At 39.0% G+C, this 25,912-nt stretch overlaps 1 protein-coding gene across 15 annotated transcripts in view; it reads right to left on the minus strand.

Moving 5' to 3' along the window:
- The window catches only part of LOC112966099 (transmembrane protein 263-like), a 209,263-nt gene that overhangs the window by 97,310 nt on the left and 86,041 nt on the right, over positions 1–25,912 (minus strand). For 4 of the 15 annotated variants that reach the window (XM_026065830.1, XM_026065832.1, XM_026065839.1 and 1 more), the window contains 3 exons: positions 20,271–20,311; positions 16,939–17,034; positions 5,901–5,949 (listed from right to left, as the gene is read on the minus strand). The exons of 2 other annotated variants lie outside the window; for them this stretch is intronic. In XM_026065830.1, the coding sequence (XP_025921615.1) occupies positions 5,901–5,949; positions 16,939–17,034; positions 20,271–20,311 (186 nt within the window). Of the gene's footprint in view, positions 1–5,900; positions 5,950–7,878; positions 8,026–13,258; positions 13,393–16,938; positions 17,035–20,270; positions 20,312–25,912 lie in introns of those variants that run through there. 9 more of the 15 variants (XM_026065835.1, XM_026065828.1, XM_026065837.1 and 6 more) reach the window with 7 other exon arrangements.

Consider the following 25,912-nt stretch of genomic DNA (forward strand, 5'->3'; position numbering starts at 1 on the left):
ACAAATGAGAAAGATCCGTGATGTCCCAAGAGGGCACAACACGTCAAACACAGCAAGATGGTCACTGCTTATTTCCAGCTCTGCTGTTTCTTATCACTTGCTTCTAGCTGCAATCCAAAATCTTTACAAGTAAAGTGGAAAGAGTTCTTTCTCTGTCATTTTATGTACATTTTATTCTCTTGAATATAATCATTGCCCTTATAACAAGAAACTGCCAGGAAGTGGTTCCTCAGTTCCTACCAGACTGTTTACCTGACAGGTGACTGGTGAATCTGGAGACTCAGACCTCTCACTAAGCAAACTGCTTGATACTCTTCACTCACATAGTGAACGACAGCTTTGTCATGCCCACGGATGGCACGATTGGGAGAGAACAACTAAGGAGCCTACAATGACCTAAGTTTACAAGCTCATGATGTTGAAGCAAGTGCACACACCCCTAAGGCAAATGCACAAAACAGTTTAAAAGGTCAAACATGCACCTAATGCATCCAAGTATTATCAAACAGAAACTGGTTCCTTGGATTTGGATAAGTTTGCTTATCCAGCAACACACAGGAATCTACATTGCTCTGCAAAACTTGATAGCAGGGAATGACTGATGCTTCCTTTTTGAAAATTCCCAGAGTCTCAGGCTGTGGTATCACTAACATTTAAAGCTGGCATAAGCTGACATTGCTGCTGAAAGCAATTCTGCCAGTCCCTACTGCAACCTCTTCTTATTGCCCCTGGACTACCCTGGCCAAAAAAAACCCAAATCCACCTCAGTTCCCCAGTTTGATTTACCATAAAACTGCACAAATGTTTATACTCACAAAAGAGTTGAGTGAGAGAATGAATGGCTGGAGGCAGACAGGACTTCTATCAGAAGCAAAGCTGACTGCAGACATTATCTTACTGAAGTCAAATCACAGCTAAAATATTAAATGAAATTTATGAATTGCTTTATCACAGAAAACAGAAATTGTCTGAGCTACTTCTACAAGCAGTTGCATCAGCAATGTTTTTCTTGTATCAGCACAGTTTTGGCTACATACAGCTATACATATACATAACTGCACGCATATAATACCTACCTACATGGTAGGCCTAACCTGGATGATTCTAGTACAGCCTACAGCTGAGCTTCACCTTCTGAAAGTAGAGATTGTTTCACAGTTGTCAGTGCATTTAGCATAAAAGCTGAGAACAGACAACAGTACAGCTATCCTTAATAAAAAAACCCACTGTAGACAGAGTTTGCAGTCTGTATGATGTGCTTACTTAAAGCAAACAAAACCACAAACAAAAATACAAAAAAACACAAAAGAACAAAACTCAGCAATAACAACAAATAAAACCTGCTCCATTGCATATAAAGTAAATCATCTCCTGAGTTTCTGACAAGATACCACAACATCTACTGACAGAGCAGTGACCTTATCTAAATCAAGACAAAATTACATGCATTAGTATGTATTTACTTTCAACCAAAAGCATTATTAGGAACTGGCTTCTTTTCCAAGTTATAATCTGTGCTTTTGAGAGCAATTATATTTCATCATAACAAGGAAGTCTGAGAATTTCAGAAATTTTCTTTCAAACAAAACAAAAAGCACCACAAAATTCATGCAAGCACAAAGCTAGCACTGGCCTGAAGAACTGTTATAACTTCCAAAACCAGAAACAATCAACAAAAAAGGAAAAGCAAAGGAAAAGTTTAGCATGAAAGACAAATGGACATCACTTTGGAAATGGTTGCTGCTCTGAAAACTAAATTCATGCTACATACCTCATGACTTATTTCATAAAGACAACATTTCTAAAGGACTCTAGCTGGTCCCTGCAGACAGCACAAGCAACTTAACACTGCAGGCAAAGTTGCCAGCTGCAGAGAGAGGGGCAAGCCTGCAATTCAACTGGTAGCCTGCAACGAGGAATCACAGAATCGTTCAGGTTAGAAGGGACCTGGGGAGGTTAACTGTTCAATCTCCTGCTCAAAGTACAATTAATCAAAGTAGAAGCCAGCTATATGGAAAAATGAGAGAATAAACTAGATTTCATGCTGCCAGGCATAGATTAACCACTGGACAGTCAGAAGGGAATTTTTGTTTCTTCTCTTCTATCACACCAATCCATATAAAGTAACTACCATGGGCAAGGAATTTACCTCATTGTACAATATGATCTTCTCTAGAATCTCAGGATTGGAAAAAAGATATATAGACCTCATCATCATAAAGACAGCCTAACTTTCCCTAGTCCAACCTTCTGCAAAGTCCAGCCTCTATTCCTGAGAATTCTGCAGTGCTCCATTCTCTTCAAGTACGGCCCCACAGGCTCTGCAATTGTTGACTACTTAATAAAAAGACCACCTAATATAGCAATTCTTTTGAAGTGTTCTTTTGCTCCAGTCAAAGGTACAGTATTTTCTTGTCTAATTTCTTGCTGGAAGCTGTTTGCTTGCCATCCTCCCCACTGGTCCCCACTGCAGTCATCCTGCACTGTCCCATACAGTTTGGCAAATGAAATGGGTTAGGGAGCTGGAGTTGAACTACTGAGATGACAAAAAGATAAATGTCTAAAACAGCTCTTCTGTTCCCTGGGACTCCTGAAAACATGATGACTCTGAGGAAAGTGGCCTTAGGTGGTCCTATGAGCTGAGACCTGGGAATAAGGGCCAGGTCACACAGACAAAGGAAACTAAGGCCATTCTCAAATATAATTTTGATAGACAAAAAAATGAGAATTATTTTATCTGTGACTGTTTTCAACTGTGACCCCACCTGCACACACACACATGGAGTGGAACATCATGCATGACAAGAGACTACATTACTGCCATTGCAAATTTCAGAAGGTTTAGAAAAACTCTTTACTCCCAACATGCATGTGATCCTGCTACCCTCCCTGCATTGTCCATGGGATCTCACTTTTCTATCATTTTCTTTTAATAAATAAATAAATAAATAAATAAATAAAATAAATGCTGCTAATTGCAGCCGATCATATAAAGGCAGAACAGGAAACATTTGACGGGAATCAAAATAACAAGTATACCTGCTGGTATTAAACTACAGTTATTCAATCACTGGTCTTTCGTAGCTGATATTCTTCCCCTAGTAGTGAAAAGTCTAGCATACTTCTGTTTATTTGGCTCTCCTGCCTTCAGAAGGCATGATGATGGGAAGCATACAAGAATACAGAGCAATTGAAGCACCACTGCTGAAGGTATAGTATCCGCCAGACTGGCACAATGACTGCACTCACTATTATCTTCCCTGTGCCCATAAGAGTTATGGAGAATTATCCATTGCTGAGAAGCTACTTTTGCATTTTGGTACCGTGTATTAACAAAAAATGAACTGAACTTCCCAAAACATGGCATTGTGAAATAGCTCCAACAGTAGAAACCTATACTGATCCTGCAAAAAAGCCAAGACAGTTTCTGTCCCTATGGTTCTCTTACAGAAAATGTACATCTAATATACACAACTTCAAGCAGAAAATCATTAACGCTACTTCAACAATTTTTTTAGTATGATGACAAAGAGATTATAAGCTTATGAATGTCTGCATGGAGGAATAAGAGTATTGGCTGAAAGACACGCATCACAACTCCAACAGAGTCTGTGAAGTGGACGACAAAACTAAGTATCTTTTGTGAGCACTGATCAAAGCATGACATGGACCTGGTCAATAGGTCAGCACGATATTAACTAATACAAGGCAGGGAGCCAGACAGCTCATCAGATTAGCAGTGGGAATTGTCAATTGTAGTTTACCAATCTGAATACAATCTAGACTGGAAGCTAGTCAAAAGTTTGTATTATAAAAAAGCAGTCCTTAGGTCTATGTGGATTTGGGGCTCTAGAACCACCTCCTAGACAGAATTACTGAATTATCACCAAAGCTAGCTACCCTGATTGCATTTTCAAGAATTGAAAAGGTCAAAAAACATTATCACCTGCCTCCTTCGCCTAGATAAGGTTTTGAGGAATAAGGACAAGTAGTTTAGAAAAGAATATTTCCCCCATCTCTGCCAAATCTTTATATCTCCTGGAAATAATCAACCTTATTGGGTTTTAAACTCAAAATCTGTCACAAACTCCAAACAAACTAAAATACTTTAAAAATCCACCTTGACTATCTAGTCTACTAACAGATTTGCTATAGCCACACTGAAAACATGCAGCTTCTTATTAGCCTGAAAGGTGTAGGGAAAGGAGGGGAATTACACCAAGAAGAGTGAATGCAGAAGCCTCTCATATAATGTTCCTCATTCCTTTCAGCTAAAAAGTGAGAACACCATAAGCATATTTGCAAAAGGAAAAAATAATCCTTGTTGAGAAAACTCCTTAATAAAAAGAGGGGACTTCTCCCTTTGTGGATTTCTTTCTCCTCAATGTACTGTCAAGTGTTCAGTAGTGCAGGGTATTTGTTTTCTTTATTTTCATCTCTTCAGGTCTGACATCCAGGCACTTACCAGATATATGCTGAGACTCCACATTGCAAATAGACCCCTTTGTTAAGCTGCATTTTATGGGCCTTTTTTCCAGAGACAGACAATGCTCTGACCTCTTGAATCACAGCTCGTTTAGTAAGATGGATTTTCCCACCTATCAAGGACAACCTGATGATGCCGCCAAGAACCCTGGAATGGTGCACTGAAACCCATAATGTCATTTATAAGTGAGCAAAATAAGGGAAAGATTAAAGAACATTTTGAACTTTGAAATTAACAATGAGTTTGCCATTTAAGTCTGACAGAGCTCAGGGTTGTGCTAAATGATAAATACAACAGTAATGAAAAACTCCCTTCTCTGTCACTCTAGATGCTGTTTGCTCTCAGTTCATTTTCATGTACCTCCTTCAGAAAAACAGAACAACAAAAGATTACTTGAAAGTCACCACAGGCCTTGAGAATTGATTATGTTTATAATCTGAAGCAACTTAATCTCTACTCATCATAACATCACCCATACTTTGGGTTTTGTTACAGAGCTTGCAATATTTAGCATTATTTTTAAAGCTTAAGCTGCCAGAGTTATGTGATGAGATGAGGATCTCATCTTGTGAGTAAATAAACATCAGTTTCAGTGTGTGATCATTAAGAGTAAAAACATAAATGATTTGCATTCTTATTTTTTAATATATGTAAGTTACGGTATTGTAATATCGCATGATTATAACAGTCTCAGAATTTGAGGGCACAGGCTACAAAGAGATTTCATTCCTATGTCTGGATCTCACAATCACAAATCTCACTTCTTTTCAGCGTGAGACTCTGTCCACAAATCACAAGCAAAGGTCTCAAATGTACAATACTTCTTGCAGGTATATTTTCTTTTTAACTGTCATTAAAAAATTGACATCTCTTGCCTCAAGCCTTCATTCATATTTCTGAATCAAGAGGACTGCAACATCAGCCAACTAAAGTAGAAAATTATTCTTCAGTCATAAGCCTATCTTAAAAAGTGTAATATCAACATGGGGTACTATGACACAGGATAAGATTACAGATATATCATTTAATTTCTCCATGTCTGTATTCTGATGAGTTTTCATTAAATCTGTTTGACAAGTATAAGACAGCATGCCATGGCACGAGAAAAACTAAAAGTTCCAGCTTAAGCCATGTCATGATTTGGGAAATCTGTCAATATACAGATAAAGAATTAGCCACAGTACTGAAGATCATTTCTGTATGTGTGTCAGGCTAAACCTCTGTTTTGAACATATGGCTTGTTTGTGCTTTCCAATGGAATTTCAGTGCAGTATGAAGTGAAGAGACAAGGGCTAACAATACAGGGTTAACAGTAGACAGTTGTTAAATTTTAATAATCCCCTGTTTGCGTAGACACATGTTAGGCAGAGAGCTATCATCCAAAACAGCTGGTCTACATGGCTAAACAGCTCACCTAGTAAGTAAGGGAAGATCACGAGGAATCTGAACGGGAGGAGCGCCACCTGAAACAGAGCAGGGGATTGGTCATTGGTCATTAGCAGATGTAGGGACACTGACTCCAGAATGACAGCCAGACTACCTTCCTGATTTAGAAGAAAAAACATAAGCAGAAGATGATCCTTGGCATCCTCAGTGAAATGCTTGATAAGGGAGGCAGGAGGGTTAAACCTTCTGAGAGTCTGGGTAAGCAGTATTACTTGCAGGGCCAAGGCAGCTGGTGTGTGACATCTCATTTTTCTGATACATGGGACATCTGCACCTCAAACACTGTCTAAACCCAAAAGAAGAGCTGATATCTGGACTGCCCTTTGACTTAAGCAATTTAATATAATATGAGTAGAACACAAAGGCTCCTCAGAAGAAAAAGAAATCATTTTAATATTTAAAAAGAATCATTTTCATATTTACTTAAACAATGAGATTAAAGTTTCAAAACTCTGAAAGTAAAATAAAAAAAAAAGAAAAGAACTATCTCATGGACTCATGGATCTGAATGTGTCAACAAAAAGCAAAGGGAAATTGATGAATTTTTAATAAATATAGAATTGTACATGAAATCTGTTACAAACTGTGTTGTCAGATTCTTTGGGGGGAGGGGGGGTTCTTGCTATCAGTTTCTCAATGAAGGAAAGAAAATCATCTGGGGAACTACCAACTCCATGGTTGTTGTTTTAGTATCATTAGATCGCACCAGAAAGTACATAAAAGAATGAAACAAAAAGGCCAGAGCCCTTTTAATGATCATTTTACAACTGGACAGGAGCAGGGTAGAGTCTATGACACAGGTTTATCTCTAAGGTCACAAACAAGTGTACTGCTTTGCAGGATGGATGGTGCCAGCAAAGCCATCACACAGGCAGACCACAAAGAGAGACAGACATCTTATTGTCCCTGTATTTTTCTTCTAATGGTAAAAATGCTATCTTTCCAATGTTCAGTCTGCAGAGTCAAGCAAGACAGTAGAATAATTTATCAGGCAATCCCTTTAAGCATCTCTCAGACACAGGCAATTATGAATATCTCAATGGAACATAAACAATTTTAGTTCCCTGCCTCCTTCCTAAACCTTAGTTCCCTTAGAGAACAAAGTGCTCTCTATTGGGTGCAGAGGGTAAGTGTCAATGACCAGCACCTTCTTAATATGAAACAGGTTTATCTGGAGGAAACGTGCCAACCTTTGCCACCCATAAGGCAGTGAATATATACTGATATTTATTTAGGATCCTTCAGAATAATTTGGAGATTAGATTGCACTACTGACCCAACCACAAGCCTTCCACAACAAAATATATGGAAGACTCAAGTGTCTCAAGCACTTTCAGGATCCAAGTAATAATTGTACATTTTATTTTTAAAAGACATCTGAAGATTTGGTCATTGAATTGCTCCCTCTGCTTATCTGGTATCAGTCTTCTCTACTGTGGAGAGGCATCTTTCTTTGTGGCTCTTGCCATGTGCAACATCTTTTCTAACCATGTTCTTCATAGGCTATCCGGAAAACTTTTCCTCTGTTGCTTATCTCTGTCTTCTTCATCTCTCCACCTTCTGCGCTTTATTATTCTGACCAAATAAAGCAGAACTGTATTTTTTAAATGTGCTTGTAAAGTCAAGAAAAAGGACCTGTGCACTCCTTTGGCTCAGCTGAAAGAGCTTTGCTCTCCTGGGTCACGGACTAGCAGAGATTCATCCACATCAGTTAAAGCAGACACTTAAAACCCTTTCTCTGTTGAAACAGCAGAATGAAGTGCAGACCCTTTATCTCACCTGCTCTGTGGAATTAAACCATTAACTCTCCTTCGTCTTCTGTCTCTTTTCTTTGAATTTCTAGGTCAAGCTAACAGGTTTCATTCTGCTAACCAGAAAAGGTGGGATTTACCACAGCTCCAAGAGATCATGTGATACGAATCAACCACAACTTTTAGAAAACTTACCATATAGAAAGGCATGTTGATAAGGTGGCTGTAAGGGAGAGAACTGGAAGGCTTTAAGTGAAGCACCACAAGGTGGTAAACTAGGTCATCCAGGAGCTTCAAGGCAGCAGAGGTAAAAGGGGCAGGATCTCATAGGCGGACAACTCCCCTCCTTGCTGCCTGCAGAATTTCAACAGGTACTGAGGCCCAGTCCCACAAGTACCAACAGGCAGCCACAAACACCTCGGTACATGTGATGGTCCTGACAGATCCACTGTAACAGTGCTGGGAAAGGTATTGCAGGGGTTTTGATATAAGGCTTTTCTGTTTTTTCTGGGCTACTGCCAAGGAGGGCAACACCTTTTTATTTAAGATTTTTATTTAGGCTATATTCATTTGGGGCTGACTATCAGCCAGGCTGCAGACAATAAAAACATGACTTTGCTATTTTTATTTATTATTTTAATAATATATGGCAAGACACAGGATGGGTGCATTTCCAGCATTTGATGGAAGCTCTTTCTACCAGCATTTTATGATCTGTCTGACCCTCTTTTCTGGCCACCATTGACACTTCTCTTCCCTCTGTATTTCTTCCCCCGTTTACTTCAAAGTCTGTCAGGAGCATAAAAGGTGGGAGCATCCTCATTACCATTCTAGACACAAAGTCGTCTTTTATGTCAACACCTAGATAATATTATCTTTATTTCAACACCTCTGAATACTCTCATTAGGCTGTTTCCTCTCTGGTCTGTGATCTGTTTTCTGCTGTAGCTAAATTTCATTAAAAAACAGCATTACCAGATAGACAATCTTTCCCAGGCACTCCTCTAATCTTCTTTGATGTAGCACACAGGGTTTCTAAAGATACCTTATAGAAACAGGCATTTCATAGACACACATCCATCTGGTATATTCCTTTAGAAAATCCCAAACCAGCTTCCAGCCTTTCTCTCCCTATACAAATTCCCACTCAGAATGGCAATTAGGCTCCCCCTGTATTTGCAAGAAGTGCTAGGCCACGTGTACCAATAAGGTTATCAGTTATACTTAAAATTTTCTGCATTTTAATCCAATTTGTCATCCTTCATACTGTATATTATTTTAGTTAATGTATGAGCAACAATGTTTACTAATCTGATCCATTATACTAGACTAGAGGGCTGGGATTTCAAGATTTGGGGGAAAAGTTGCCATTATATCTCTTTCCCTGCAATTTAACATGCACAGTAAATATGACTGTCACCTGCGCCCTCTGTTCCTGTGGTAACTGGTCTTATTGAGGTAAGTGGCCATTTTAGATTTAGATTTAGATTTTAGACTCTCTAGCTGGCTAAATCATCCACGCAACACTTGTGTTAAAGAGGAGAACAAAACCAGATGTGTATCCTTAGATGTCTCACGAGTCCTGTTCTGACCTTCAAATTGCCTAGCACACAGGACACTTCTGGCTGGTACACCTCTGCTAGACATACTGCTCCAGTAGAAGTGCTCTAAGAGTAAAGTTAAACTATGCAATTACATAGAATTCTAATGACTTGTCCCTTTCAGACACCCATATTCTCATCTGCAATCCCAGTACTACTGGAAATCAGTTTAGTGCCTGAATTATTGGCATGCAAAATGGAGCTCTGCTAACAAAAGAGCCTTAACTTCTTACCTACGCGTCTGCATACGTTTACTTAGGTAAAACAGCAATTCACAGGTTCCCAGTCAGCCTGTTTTTTCCCTCACCGTTACTGAGCCTATTGGATGATACCAACCTTAGCCAAAAGCTGCCACCTCCTGCTTCCTCTGTATCTTCTGTTAAACGGAGGAGTGAAAAAAATCACGTGGGGAAATGATAGCTTTATTTTTAAAATGGGTTGAATTTTAGGTTGCATTTGGCCCAGGCATCATTTTCCTTCACCATCAATATTAACTATAACTTGAGCTGTTTTCAGATGTTACATCCTCCACAAACAAAACACATGAACTTATCATCAGGTCTTATCCTTTGCTGAAGGGATTGAAAAGTTTTAGCTATTCTGCTACGAGTCTGTTAGATATGCTTATAAAATAGATGGTTTTTCTCTTGTCATGTCACACTATTCCAAAAGGGCACCATGTCACTACTGGTTCGCATTATCCCATCTAAGCATTACTTCCAGACAACTAAACTAAATAATCCATGACACAATCCATAATACTAGGTATCCAACTGAGATACAATGTCTCTGAAAGACTTTTCTCTCAAAGAACACAGATCCCAAGATCAAGACTCTTAACTGCTCAGCTGCCACTCCTCTGCCTTTGGTGAGTGTAGAAGTTGTTTAACTAATTGTATGGTAGAGCCCCAGGTGTAAACTCTCTTCACCATCCAGGGTTCACATTTAAGGCAGGGATTTCTAAAGATGTTGAACCAAACAAATACGAATTGGTATGGGGTGGTGAATAGGCCTAAATGGGTGACAAACAAATTATACTGCTCCTCCCAAATAAAATAGAAACAAAATTTTTATACCATACACCATGCTTCTCTACATATGGCACACATTTTAAAGCTATTTTTAAAAGTTTTGAGGTATTTTATTGCTACTATTTTCCATATGGCCTATAAAAGCAGGTCACCTTAATATTCCAAGTCCAACTGTGCATGCCTTGGAAGCAAAGGGAAATTGTAACTGCTATGTTTTAAAACCTTTAATATCCCTAAAATAGTTTTTAAGCATAGAAAAATGGTGTTTTCTTAAAATCCCAGATACCTTGGTACTTTTCAGAACTAGAAGCAAATCCGTGCATTCTGGCAACATTATTTTTCCAATAAAAGTGCCTTTTTGTGGCCTTTGTAATTCTGGAAATTACCTAAAGCAGGCGAGGTTGTAAACAAAGTGTGTAACTCACGCTTACGGTCTGCAGCCCCGCTCCTACACAGTTGTAACCACTTGGGCAAATACTCGTGCCTCTGCAGATCATATTCACTTCATTACTACTCTATACGTCAACATCCCTGCATATAATGAATTCAATTACAAGATCAGCTTCACAGACAAAAAAAATCTATAAAGATTCTAAACCATAACAATAGTGAAATGAGCGGAAATATACAAGATTAAAGGAGTGTAAAAGATACTATCCAAGGGATCTAAAACTTGTACAAAAAAAGCACATGTTGTTGGAGAAGCATTATGTGACAGGGTAATTAGGCTATAGTATGCACAGGCACACTCACATAAGGAAACAAGACTGTATATGCAACTCAAATGCTGTTATTGCCTGACTTTTGAGCATGAAAATAGTCAGAGAACAGCTTTCTGAAGCTTTTCTTTACACAGCATTCTAGGACTGTAGAAAGAAGTGATGGAAAGAAAACTTCATATATGACACCAAGATCCATTAAAAGGTCCTTTTTCTAGTGAATTAAAAAGCCTACTAATCAAAAGTATTTGTCCTGCATGCTTTTTGGAGCCGGACGCCTTTTCTTTGGGGGTCATGCAATACATCACATTAGAGGTTTTCACAGGTCATACTGTAAGCAGCAAGCCAGTCTTCACTGGAGGATGCAAAATCAGTTCGTAACAAAGATTATTTCCACGATAAATTTCAGCTTCTTACTTGGGCAATCTGTTGATACTACATAGCTCTGAAAACAAAATAAAACCCCCCAAAACCCTTCTTCAGTGACCAAGGAGACATTTTATTAATCCCCTTTGTACTCAAAGATAGCCCCCTGTGATTTCTCAGAAATATTTACCTTTGGGTGGAGAGGAAGTCCAAGAATTTAAAGGCCTAGGTGGACAATGTAAGCAAAATTAAGTGGCTGAAAGCAGGATATTAAACTGAGAACACTTACATAACTGTAGATTCCGAAGGAACCATCATCACATGTGTATGTGAAATACACACATAAAATATACATGTAACAGGTGGGCAAAAATGCGTGCCACCCCCCCTTTTCAAAAGTAGGATTCTACTTCCAATTCCAGCTAGCTGAAATTTCATCTCTGTGCCATGCAATAGAGAGCTTTACTCCGGTAAAAGGATTCAGACATTGCTGGCAATGGAGGGGAGTTTGTTACGCATAACACAAACGTTGAACATATATGTACAAACACTAAAACAGCATATCCAGCTGTGCATTTAAACATAAGACACATTCTAAAATGAACCTATTCTCGATTTATAATGTGCTTCCCTTCTGTTCTTTGAGACCAGAACTTCAGCTTCACAGAGGAAGCCTGACATCTGAAATTGGAGTGTGGGTTGGAAGCCAGAGGACGACTTTGGTATGATGGAAAAGTACTCGCTCCATTCTCTTGTGAAGTGAGATCTGAGAAAGGCTAATTATATGGGGGAATGCATCCTATACCCCAAGACAATGAGTATTAAGGGGCTTATCAAAAGGAACATGACAGAAACAGACTTTCCAGTAGTTACATTGACGTTGCCCATGTAAAAAACACCGTGTTTCAATCTAAAGCAACATCAAAAAGCCAATACCTGTCCCAAAGTAATTTTCCATTGACAAATCACTTGAAGAGTCCATAAACATGAGTGGATACAACAAAAGAGCCTCTTCCTACTCAGACAGGTTTACAGATGAGCCAAAATGATGTGGTCACTTCACAGAGAAAAACAAAGGGAAACATGGCACATATCTAGAGTATACATTTTGAACACCTTTTGTTAGTGAAGCCTTCTATGACTCACTTGTTTGGTAGGGGAAATAGGAGATAGGCAGTGGATTATTCTTCTGAATGCTTCAGGGACAAATGCTCCAAAATTTCAACTGTCAGATAATCCTTGTGATAGGTTCAAGGGGACAGTCAGAACTGTGCTCGCATCTCTGCGATTTCTGAAATAACCAAGCCCCTTGAAAATTCCTGGGTAAGGATTCATCTAAGTAGGACCAAACTTCTCACTGTAAGTTTCAGTGGATCTCAACCACAACTACCAAAACGAAGTGCTGAAAGTTGAATCCCAAACCTTACATTTGGGCACCTAAATTAAAGTGACCCATCCTTGATAAGCACTGAATATCCATGATCCCACTAAAATCGACATGAGAAACAAATGTCTTGTGCTTCTGAAAGCATCAGGTTAGATATTAGTGAAGCAACAGTAACTTAAAACCAGCCAACAGAGTAAGAATTAGGCTACTGTGTTTTCTGTAGAAAATAATCAAAAAGGTGCAGTGAAATCAGAGCATTTTTATGTGTAAAATAAGTGCATGTTACAATTCTAAAATAGCATTATTGATGCATAAGATGACTACTGCTAATAAAAGCCCCATTTTTCTGAATAGCAACATATTAGTCATCCTCTAATGCCAAACAAAGACAACCAGACAAGCTGCAAGAATGACCAGTTGTGAAGGATGCTGAAGAGATGTTAACAGAGCTGTTTCAGCCTTTATACTTACTATGTCAGTGCTTTGATTCCACCTCCTTAGAAAGGCTTTTCTGTTGTTTGCCTCGTACATAATTAGCATGTCTCAGAAGGTGGGCACTCTTCCTCTACACTACCTTCCTCTTCTGGCTATGGGTTTATAAAGGTCTGTTGATGGCCAAACAAAAAGAGTGACAACAAAAGTGAGTAATTCAAGTTTCAGAGTTGTATAAGGTACAAGGAAGAAATTTCTCTAAATTTCTAGAGTAGGATTGCACAAGTCACCAAAGCAGAGAATTTTAAACAGTAGTGAGAGTCAGGTTACTCAAATACTATCAAACGTCAATGCAAGTGTAAAACTAGCATCCTAGGCTCCCTTGAAAATGTAAGCCTAGATGGAACAGCAAATTCTGTTTCCTGCCAATGCATTGGATATCACTAACAGAGCTGATATACTGAATGAGACAGACCTATCATTCAGCTTCATGCAATGCACCAGAAGTTATTTTGCAGGGCAAGAAGATCATTAAGAACAGGCATTGTTGTCAACTAACATCAGCAAATACCTGCAGGAATGGCAGGCCTAGTGTGTAATAATGGAGGTGAAGCCCTTCTTTAAACAGTTTGGTATTTACATATCTTTATTAATAGTAAAATGCATTGATGAGCAAGAGCTGGTGCAAGGGGAGCAACTCAGAGGCTCTCAGGGGATCAATTAAGATAGACTTATTTGAAATAAAGCTATTTAAAAGGACACATACGGTATAATGCAGGGCAAGGGAAATTCCCAGTTTAGAGAAACAGGTGTTTCTCAAACCAAGTTCTGATGAGATTCTCTCACTTGTTTTAGAAATAAATTATAGTTATAATTTTATGAAAAAACGGAAGGCTTGAATTGCAGCTTTTCCACTTGTTGCTTTTGGCCACATATAATGAAGAAATACATCAACCTGAGAAGGTGACCTTGTATCAGTCAGCAAAATATGAAGTTTCACACAGGAGTGGTAACAATCACTTTGTCATCCAGTGATGGTTTGCCCCAAATCTGCCTCCCACATGGTCCTCGTTTAACTCAAAATAGAGGCAGGCTTTGCTGAACACAAGCACTACTGGAGAAACAGTAGATGCTACTAGAATCTGGAAACCAGGATGAATCAGGACTCCACAGAAATGTAATGGCTTAGTCTAAATGCTCATCTTGGAAACATTTACTTGAGGAGCATCCCCAAAGACCCTAAATAAGAAATGTTCTGTTGCCAACAAGTGTTCTGCAAATAGCCTAATTAGGAAATGTTCTCTACTGCCAGAGGCTGTCTGCTTCACAGCTTGATACTCCTGCCAAGCCGCTGGAAATGAGGTGTGTCCCAATCCTTGTTAAGAAGCCCACTGTAGTTTCTCTTGTTGAAATGTTAGACATTCTTCTCCATCAGTTTCTCTAGGTAGTATTTGAGCTTTTCTTCTAAATAATCCACTTGGCAATATCATTAATCAAAGGTGGACTCAACTCTGCTTTTTACAAGACCCTTTTGCACCTCCACTCCCCTCACTACATTTAACTAACTGTATTTGGTTGAAACACTTCTCTTCTATCTTATGAAGACCAATGTTACTTCTGCTGTGATCATCCATAACAATTATGCTTGAAGTAACTAGGACATATTTCTAGAGAGCTCTCAAGTTAGAGAAATCTCACTAAAGTTAGTGGGGAAGCCAGTCTGGAAGATGACCAAAGAGAGAGATGCTCTTTAATGGCACATATTTGTCCTGCCTGAAATTTACAGATAGTTTCCCATAATGTCTCCTTTTAAAACATCATTATCACAGAATAATTTATGATCAGCCTCACTGGTTGCAGAGTCTCTTGCAAGTTCATAAAAATAACATTGTGGCAAGAAATGTCAATTAAAAACACATTAAAAAAGATGTAGTGAGACTGCACTGCCACAAGAGACAGCCAGGTTCCAGTCTCAAAATGCAGGAGAAAGAGAGGCAGCACATGCAGCCTCCACAACCTTTTCAGCACCCTTCATGGCTGAGCAAAGAGAGATCCCAAAGGATTCCAAAGAGAACTTATTCCTGGGTTTAAAGATGATCTCTAGGGTGCAAGAGCAGCAGAGAAGGATCATTAAAAGAAGACAGCAAATTATCTTGAGGACACAAAAAAGCAGGAGACCTCTGAGCTACTGAACACAGCAAGTCACGTGAATTGCTTTGGTTATGCATAATTACTTCACCATTACATGAAGGTTGTGACTGGAAACCTCTCTGAACCCAGAAAGTATACTAACAGCTACACTCATTCTCCTGATTCTTGTGAATGCCAAAAAAAAAAAAAAATCCATCAATAGTATGCTAATTTGGACAAAATTAATTTATGTTAATGAAACCAAGCCATGATTTGGACTGTGTGTTGGAGAGTCCAGGCTCACCTCCCTTCAGTCGGTTGAATAAAAAGAAAGCAAGATAGGGGCTATCAAATCATTTGTTGTAACATTTAATCTAAAGTGGATTTTATCCTCAGAGCAGGAAAGCAAAAGAGGAGTGGAGAATGGGCTTGTGCTGACAATGTGGATGGTCCATTAACTACAGCTGTTCTGCTGCTAGATGATCAAATTCAGGTCTAACAGTAGTACCATCTTTTTCACTTTACAAGGAAGGAAGAAGGGGCTTGATACAGCTTATAAACTTTGAGCTTTCAGTGTAACTGACAAGAAACAACTCATTAATGGAGACCTAAGATCTGAAAGAATCAGTAGTATTACTGACTTACTACATCACCCAAACATAACCTACAGGTTCCCTAATTGCTCTTCTATTTCTCTTCACACCACTCCTGCAAGAGAATTAGGGATATTAAGACCACTTTCACACAGCTGATGAAAAGAATACAAACTACATAAGCTGAAAGCCTTTAAAAGCCCTGTAGGCTTATGAAAAAAAGTGAGGTCATTATGCTCCAGTATTCTTCTCTGCTGCCCTCAGTGGGTATCAGTCATCATTACAGCACTCTGAATCATAATGGACTCCAACAGTTTAATAATGATTGCAACACCCTTCCTAATGAGGTTGGTGCTGCCCTCTGATGTGAATATTCATAAAACAGGGCTGGTAATGGGTTCTGTCTTGATTAGCAGGCTGTGGTTCTGTATCAAGTTTGAGAGACATCTTTTGATGCCAAAAAAAAAAAAAATCAAATTAAATCCTTGTTTCAAGCAGAGTAAATGAATTTGACTTTAGGTGATCAAGAGGGGAAAAACTTCTAATTAGACACGCAGGCAATCATCTTGTTCAGTGTTCTTTCAAAGAAGGGCTATAGGGACACAGAATCCTAATAAACCTTCCCTCAATCACCTTTTAGATAAATGTTAAGGATTAAAATTAAATGTAATTAAAGTTTACTAATCTGATGTGGTTTCCACTGATAGACCTTGAATTTTTTTCTTTGTCCCATTATCCTTTGCTTATTCCCAAATCCCTCTCCTCCCTTCCTACCAGTCTCATCTCTTCTGGCAGACAAGGCAGAAAGGCAAGCTGCTGCTTGGAATATCAGACCCCAATTGTCATTAAATTGATGGATTGGCACTTGCTAACTCCACCTGCACCCATACTGCACACAGCAGTCACTGTTGCATCTGGTTTTCAATATAGGTGTTTTTATAGTTCTCATCATTGCAAAATCTGAAGTACTTCCCAAGTAATTAAAATAATACTAACACTCAGGTTTCCTCTTTTGATGGTAGAGATGGGCATCCAGTCTTCTCTTTGCAATTGTTGCTGATTTTACTTCATCACTAGCACATAAAGGGCATCCTAGAAAAGTAAACGGAATTAACCTTTAAAAATTAGGACTTTAGTTTCTATCTACTAAGTCAATAGAAAGACTTCAATTTCTTCCTAAGTCCAGAATGAGGCCATTACACCCTCCAGTACATCCTTCAAGCTAGCCCAGCCCAAGGAGCTGGAATTCTTGGGGTTATCCTTATAAGTAAAAAGGTTCCTGCCTAATAAACCAAAAATTGCAGCTATCTTGCTGCTAATCCAGCCAGGAGGAGAGAGACTGATTTGAGCTAAACTTCCACTTGCTTTTGGAAAGAAAAGAAACCAAATATTTCTCTCTCTGCTCGTATGAGATGCTCTCTGCACAAAGGAAAAAACAGCCTAAGCAGATTTTTGTTCACCCACAGGAACTGGACTAGTTAGAAGAACACTAATAAGTGAAGCTATTGCACTCCAATGTCAGATTCACAGCAGAAGGGAGTCCTCAATAACGAGGGGATTTCTAGCCAAATGGTGATGTAAGGGGAGAAACAACAGGAAGAATTGAATCAGAAGTGACACTGGGAGTTAGCAGGTCTCCCAATCCCAGTATTGAGCCTAATGTAGATGCATAGTACTTTTAAAGCTCTCTCTGACATCTTAATTTGAAGTATCCCATTGCAAATACAGCTCTAAGTGTTGCTGATCTGCGTGATGCGTACGAGACTGCCAAAATCATAGAACAAATAAATCTAAGAGGCAGGTTTTTCCCTGCACCCCTTAATTTATAATCAGCCACAATTAACTTGGGCAAGATACCCCTTCTTGCCTGGATGCTTGAAAGTGTGATGAAATCATGAATTCATTACTGAATTCAGCTCTCTCCTCCTATCCTGACTTTCCTTCATTTGTGCAGACTGTTCCCTTCCCTTTACTCTCCAACACTCTGAGAAAGAGTAAATGCTGTTTATGGAAGTGCTGTTTTCTCCTCCTGGCCAGTGACATTTTAAAACCCCCAGCACGTAGGTGCTCAATTGCAAGAGCACTCGCTATCTCAGCAAGCAGATGCTGTGTCACTGACGGGCTTCTCCTGCTGCAGACCTGTGCCTGGCCTCCGCAGCTCTGTTTCAGCCCACGGACCACCAGGGGCCAGCAAGCAGACGGCTTATCTCAAAGTCTAATTATCAGTGCTGACTGAAAAGCCTGCAGTTGGGACCAGCGCGGAAGAGGATTTTGCTGGGTTACTGTTCAGGGGAAATGGTGGCAAAGGAGGATGGGATAAGGATGAATGAATGAGACTTTTCTGCCAGGATCCTACTGCACCACAAGATTTTGGAGAAAGCAGGACTGAATTCTGGTCTGGGGTTCTAGTGACATCTGGCTTGCTGGGAACGATACCCTGGAATACATTAAATGACTTATACAAAAACAGAAACAAACCCAAAATCTTCCCAGCATTCTTTTGAGGTTTCAGAGAAAATGGTGCAGCAAGAATTAACAATACTTCCTTTTCTGTTGTCTGCAGTAAACACTGCATACAGCACTGAGCTACATAGACCATACTCAATCTGAGCTGACAGCTCAAAACAGTTTTCAACCATACCTCTTTTTATGAGCTTGCAATGAAAAAAAAAAACCCAAATAAGTGAGCTAGCAACTCAGTTTTAACCACAGCTGTTTTGTTCACTTTCAGAAAATAATGGCAACAAAGATAACCATACTAAAAATGAAAAATCATCATAGTAATCCTGGGTTTTGTTTTTAAATCTGGGCAAACTTAGAGCTAAATCTGAGTACGAACTGAGTAACTAATAAGACTGACCCAAGGCAAATACCGCCCAGTATGCCCACCCCCTCTATCCTTGCCAAAGAACTATCTTCATATCCTTGGCTTTGGGCCATCCATGCTGCTCTGTTGTGCATTAGTCCTCATTTGCAACACTATCTGATTTTCAGCAGTAGTTACTTGGTGTTGTCCTAGATACCACTGATCTCATATCTCCTCCTCTGCTTCCTAGAATTCTAGGTTTCATCATCTAGAGGAATAGCCAGCATGGATCAGGCTGAAACTCAGCCAACACATTTCATTTAAAAAAAAAAAAAAAAGGCAGCTCTCCCCAACCCTTTCCAGACAGAACACAAGTTGAATACCATCTTATCCAAGCATGTTATCCCCAAATTGTGTTGCTAAAATACATCAGTTCCCTTTCAAATGCATCAGTTACCTTTCTGTCTCTGAAAATACTAATAGCAGTATTTTTCATGCAAGTTATTATGACAATCAGAAAATTTCCAGTGATAGTACAAAAGTCATTTCTACAAAGGGATGAAAAGTCATGAAAGCCAGGAGAACTAGCTTATCTGGAATGACTTTAGTGAGAGAGATAGAAGCTATTTAAATGAAAGAGTGACAAAAGGAGGAGGACATGGCTGAAACTAAAGCAAAATTTTCTCCAGCGTTGCAAATTAACTCCAGTACCGATCAAAAGGATATAAAGGGCCATGTGCTGTTACATTGCAGCTACCTGGCTAAGGGCATCCCAAGGCTTCTTTAAAGAGGAGAGCATTGGTATCAACATCATGAATTACTATCTGTATGTGTTCCCCTCCACAGCCTTGAAGAAATCAACATTTGTTCTGTACTCAGTATATCAACTCTGCGCCCCTCCCACTAACCTGCTCTGCCTTTTTTGCACCCATGTGTGCGAAACAATCAAACAGTCGGTCACAGGCGCTTGGATATTCCATTCCACACAGCCAGGAATTAGGGAGTGGAGGAGATCTACAGCAGGACATCACTTACCTCATCTTCTTGGTTAGAGAGATGCATGTAACTGGAGGGGAAGAGGCAGCAGAATCTCCTCTAGCTGGGTACCTGCTTATCTACAATTCTGTAAAATGCTTTATACTGAATAAAAAGAGACCATAAAATTTTGTGTGTGACTTGACAAATAAGCTGCTTATTCCATTGTATGCAGTTTATCCTAAGGCTGTCCCACAGTAACTTGAAGCAACCTGGAGATAATGTAAATCAATAGGCTGGCAATGCTCTCCAACATGTGCTACCTACCAGTCAGGGCTGACAAAAGTGCTATATAGATACAGGTCTGCAGGAAGTGGAGTAGATTTGTTTAGACCATCTCAGTGTACATCCCTAAACTGCCTAGCTTGAGTGTAGGATATCCAGAGCAGCTGGAATTCAAGATGGCCTTGTATACACTGTTACTTGCCACATGTAAAATATACTGCTACTGCTTTTAAGACCACAACATAAATGTGCCCATACATACCCTTGGGGATGTTCCCATGCTTGGTAACATTTTCTGCTTCACTACAGTAGAACAAAGAGAGCAAATCTGAGGTCAGGATCTGAACTTCCGTAGTCACATAAGATATTAAGTAACATTACATAACATTTGTATCTCTAGATTTCAGTTCTATATTAAGGGTGTAATCAGTAAAGAAAAAGCAATTTATATACTGTCAATAAAGTAATTCTAATCAATGTATCACCATAGTCTGTAAGCACCTGTATGACTGCAAAGTTCACAGTATCCTTTTAGTAATTCCATCATCTCCTACAATTTGAAAATTAAACTATCATAGCTACGGAAATATACTATATTAAAAAAGGAACTTATATCTCGATGTGCCTATGCATTCCGATATAATATATTGGCTGAAATGGACAACTGGTATGATTCAGCATGACTACTCCTAACACAAATCATTATCAGATGTTCTAGAGGCAGATTCAGAAAAGTACATACAGGAATTAACTAGCCTAAAGTAAACATCAATTATGTCCTAAAGCAAGAAACTTGGACTTTTTTTTTTTTTTTTAATGAGAATGACTGAAAACTGGATCAGACCAAAAGTTCCCCTTGCCCAGTATCTGTCTCTCTTTGTCAAAACACCGGGGCACAAATGAAGGGAAGAATAGAACAAGTTTATAATGAAGGATACTTCCTCTGTATGCTCTCCTAATTTCTAGCTATTTACAACTAAGACATTTGGAGTCACCTACAGCTGGTAACCTTGTGTTTAATAGGTCCTGATGGCTTTTTCTCCCACGAATTTGTCTCCTCATTTTTTAAACTCTTGTAAACTTTGGCATGCACAACAACCTGTGGCACTAAGATCCCAGTTTACAAGTACTGTGAAAAAAAATACTGCCTTTCATTTTTTTTGAGCCTACCAGCTAATAGCTTTATTAATGATCTGCAGTTCTTGTACTAGGAGACACACTGAACAACTATTTCCTGTTCATGAAACTCATGATTTAATAAACCTCTACCCCAGATTTCCTCTAAGTGGTTTCTTTTCCACAATGCAGACTTGGTCTGTAGTCATTCCTCAACACAGAAATTGTCATAGCCCTTGAATTATTCTTGTCATCCTTCTCTGAACCTTTTCCAGCCTTTCTTTTTCTTTTTTTCTTTTTTTTTTTGGGGGGGGGTCATGGCAGGAGGGAAAAGGGTACCCAAACCACGCAAAACATTCAAGATGTGGATGCACCATGAGTTTATGCAGTGGCATAATGATGTTTTCTGCTTTATTCTCTGTTCCTCTCCCAACAGACAGCAACATCCCTAACATGAAATTTATTTTTTCAACCCTATTTACTGGTAATTTTGAATACTATTTATAGTCACAAAAAAAAAGAAAGCTTTGTCTCAAATCTTATTAGAATGCCCTAAGCCTCGGCAACCTTCTTTCTGCCCAGGTCTTCCTACGGTCAACTTTGATGGCTGTCAGTTCAGCCAGGATTTTCTTCATTTCAGCATTAATGGTGAGCCTAACTTATTATATATTTGAAGAACATACACAGAAAAACTATTAAGATTTATCCTTCCCTCCTCCCCAACTTGTCCTGAAGTTCCCTTAGGGAAAACAAAAAACAAACAAAAAAACCCCCAAAACTTGATCGATCTGTCTGCCTATATTCTTTCCAAAGTCCAATTAACTGATGTTAATTAGTAACTAGATAGAAGGAAGCACTTCCAGAAATCACACAGACTATTTGTGGCCTTTGGAGACACATCCAAAAGGAAGGGACATCTCAGCTCCAAAGCTGTCTACATTGATTAGGCTGTGTATCAAGTCCTGCTTATGAACTAACTAATGTTGCTCAGCCAGGACACCTTAGGCTCACTCTGCTAAAACGATGGCAGTTTCTACTGCACATCGCCATAATAAGTCCTTATTAAGTAGCAGGAGAGCTACTACAGAGAGCTTAGCTATTATGTTCAGTAATCACTATTCTCAGCACTGTCAACAGCAGACACTGGTTTACAGCTCTTCAGTTCATCTGACACCACAGTGAATCCCACTCCTCCATGGAGCTCCACTGGAAGCAGTATTATGAAATGTTTAATCTCATCTAATTTTTCCACCCCAATACTTTCAAGCTGCAACATAACACCTGCCTACAAAGCATTCCTTCCCATTTCACCTAAGTCTTTCACCTGCTTTTACTGCTGGAAGGAACAACCATTTCACATGCTGCTGTGACTCGCAACACAGTGAGCAGTAAAGAATCATGCTCTGAACTCTCACCTTACTTATCTTCCATTTCTATCTGTGAAAGACTCAAATATTTGGAGGTTTGGTCTGTATAAGTCTCCAGGTTTTCTCTAGTCACTTTCACAGGTCTCTAGGCTTGCAAAGGCAGACCTGGATTCTTGTGAAGGCAGACTCTCATCATAAGATTTGCAGCAACACTGCTACAAAGCTGGCTTATTAAATTAAGGTAGAACAAAGCTTCTTTGTGAATACATCTATGCAGAATTCCAGAATCTCCTAATATACAAATATATCTAAAATATCAACTCACTCTCCTCACTCTACTATTCTCTGCAGACTTCAAGCAGAGTGCATCTTCATGCACCCACACAAAACACCTTACTCAGAGTGATACAGCATACTACAGATCTTTGCACTTGGGATGAAAATCGTCTAATAAAAATATTTCATGGCAGATTCTTGATTCTCTCACACTTGGCTGCCTGTGTAACAAGGCAGATGGATCAAAATAATATTGCACTACATAGTTCTGAGTCTGTAAAGCAGAATATCCAATTCTGCCTGCTTACAATACTAATATAAATTAAAAACCACATCTTATTTTTGCAGTAGCATCAAACATGGATGCTACTGCCTGTCCTTTGCCACCTTCCCCCTTTGATTCCTCTATAAGATTAGTTTCACAAAGAGAAATCAAATTTTAAAAAACCCGTTAATAAAGTGAGAATATTATGTTCACATTTTTACTGTTAATAGAGGAATTTCTCCTAGCTTTGTCCTTCACTTCATCCCACTTTTCGCTTCTCCTGTCAGTAGCCAGTAAGGTCAGAGGAATCTACAACTTAAATACTGGATGGGGTGTTGGTCAGTCAGCCAATATAAAGCTGTTATTCTCTTTTTCCAGTGACAGAAAATGGTCTTACTCTAGCAGAGACTGACCTGCATAGAAGGAAGTGTGAAATACTCAACTAAGAAAACACTCCTTATGCACTATAAATAGATAATTTTAGGGTAAAATACCCTCATATATAAGAGAGAAAGAGAGTGCAAGCGCACCAAAGTGAGCAAGAAAAAGCATGTGGGAACAGGAAAGAGCACGCAAGCATGTGAAAGAGAGCGCATGAAAGAGTGCGAGAGAAAGAAAGAGAGAGAGTGCAAGAGTCGTGCTGATTTGGTTTGAATGAGACTGTTGCTTTGAATTTTCGCTAGAACATACAATCCCGCCAAGAAACCTAGCTTTCATGAAAACCAGTAGGTTTGTGGATATTTTTAGGTCATACGGTAAATTGGAGTCTAGTCTTTACTGGCAGGTGCAGTAGCAGTTGGGACAGGGGTAGAAGCATCAGTTCCTTCACTGAAGTTTGAGCACTAAGACAAATATCCAAACACTTACGTAGTATGTCAGGAAGGGCCAGTGTTTACATTCTGATCAACATATTTTTCTGAAGAGTAGACAAAGGCTACTGTGCTGCTACATCTACGGTGCCAGTGCACTGGAATTTGTGTACTGCAGCTTTGGACAGCTGAGGTCCTTGGGAGAAAGTCTGCCAAAATCCCTCAGGCAGGGCTAAGACATTCAAAAATAAATTCCCTTTACACAAGGGAGCTATTCTGTGGAACTGGATTTAGATGAAAATGTATGTGTCAAAATTAAATGGAATCATGCCTAACTTTAGGAATTAAATGCTTGCATCTCGGAGACAATGCACACAATGCCTGCATACGTAATGCATGCTCGCTATGGGAAACCAACCACAATTGTTGCTAAGTTAATTAACTGCTTGTTGTTAACAGATGTTTCATATCTGAGCTGCAGTTTTCAAAATTCCTGTTCTTGGGTTGTTGAGCCATTTGGACAAAGCAAGTGAGACTACAGGAGCAAAGTGTTATACTCACATTGAATTCACTGATTATCACGTTGTATCTGTCCTTTTGACTTTCAAACACTGAAATTTGAGATATCAAACTGCCAGAGTTTTTGAGACAAAGGGGTTAAGACTTAACCCTAAGAAAAATGCATTAAAAAAAGAAAAAACACAGATGTTCTACAGCCTATGACCACTTTTATGCAATCATAATACTCTGTAAGACTTCTGCATATACAGAAACTAAGCAATGAATCAAAAATTTAGTTCTAACTAAGCTATTTTTTTCTAACTATTTTTATCCTAGATATTTCCCTAGGCAAGTGTCTTCCTCATTTCTTTTAGGCATAGACTGAAAAATGTCAGTACAGAGGACTATAAACATGCCTTTTTTATCCTGTCTCCAGTCTCTGAATAAAGCTATAGATTCTGTTCCTTACTGCAGATTATCAAAGTTGTTGTGGGGTTTTTGTTATTCTTTTTTTAAATGATGCTACCCAACTGTGAAGGGAATAAAAGAGAAAAATCACATCACAGCTATGGGAAGGCAGTATGCATAAGCCAGCACAACATGGTGAGCACGAATATCCTGTGGGGCGCTCTTCCTCACCTCACCTCATTTATTAGACTCCAGAGACAATAGACTTTACTTAGTCAAGGATATATGAGTGTGTGAGGGGGGAAACCCTGAAGTGCAAGGCAGTTTAGATTTTGCTTTTGCTATGACAGGTTATTGGCAGAGGGTAAATTAGGAGGGCTACACAAATGCAGGATGATTCACAAGCTCATTGTCCCAATTCCTCAGGGATAAACAAACTTCTGTATGATGAAATCAGAATGTGCAGCAAATTTACATGACTGATGACTACGTAACACAATATCGTACCCAGCTGTCTTCTGAAGAGGAGACTACAGTCCATAAACGAAGACAATTTATTCTTTATATGTATCTCTTCCATTAAAAACAATTTTGAAGGTTTCCATTTTTTTCAGTGTGTAATGTGAAGTATGATTATTAAAAGCATATTTCAATCAATGAGTTCTTCAGAAATTACTTTAATATTCAGTGCTGCTTAATTTCGCTTTAACTTGATTCATCACCTTAATTACAAAGACTCTTTCTGCTCCCTGAATGGCAGATTCCGAACCATTCCACACACACAAGTGTCCTATAACTACAGTTCAGCAAACAAGGAAGATGCTTCTAATATTTCACCAATCTGAAAGAAATGATTAAACTCAGGACAGACTCTCCAAAACGCAACTGCTTTCCTTACCAACTGCTTGGGTGCTTTGATTTCCATGGTTGTGAAAAGCTACATTTTAACACTAACTCAATGAAAAGTAAAACCTGGAGCAAAACTCAGAGAAGATCATAATACAAGAAAAAACAGCCCAGGAGGAGCTTCCGGCATTAAAGTTTATCCAAAGCTGGCTTGCTGTCTTGGCTTTTGCCACTACTTTCTGATTGTGGTAGACTCTGGTGAACAGAAAATGACAAGGGCAATAAAAAAAAATTTTTAATTAAAAAAGGCAAATCT

The sequence above is a fragment of the Apteryx rowi genome, unplaced genomic scaffold, assembly GCF_003343035.1.
Source record: "Apteryx rowi isolate R43461 unplaced genomic scaffold, aptRow1 scaffold_232, whole genome shotgun sequence".
NCBI classification, from domain to species: domain Eukaryota; kingdom Metazoa; phylum Chordata; class Aves; order Apterygiformes; family Apterygidae; genus Apteryx; species Apteryx rowi.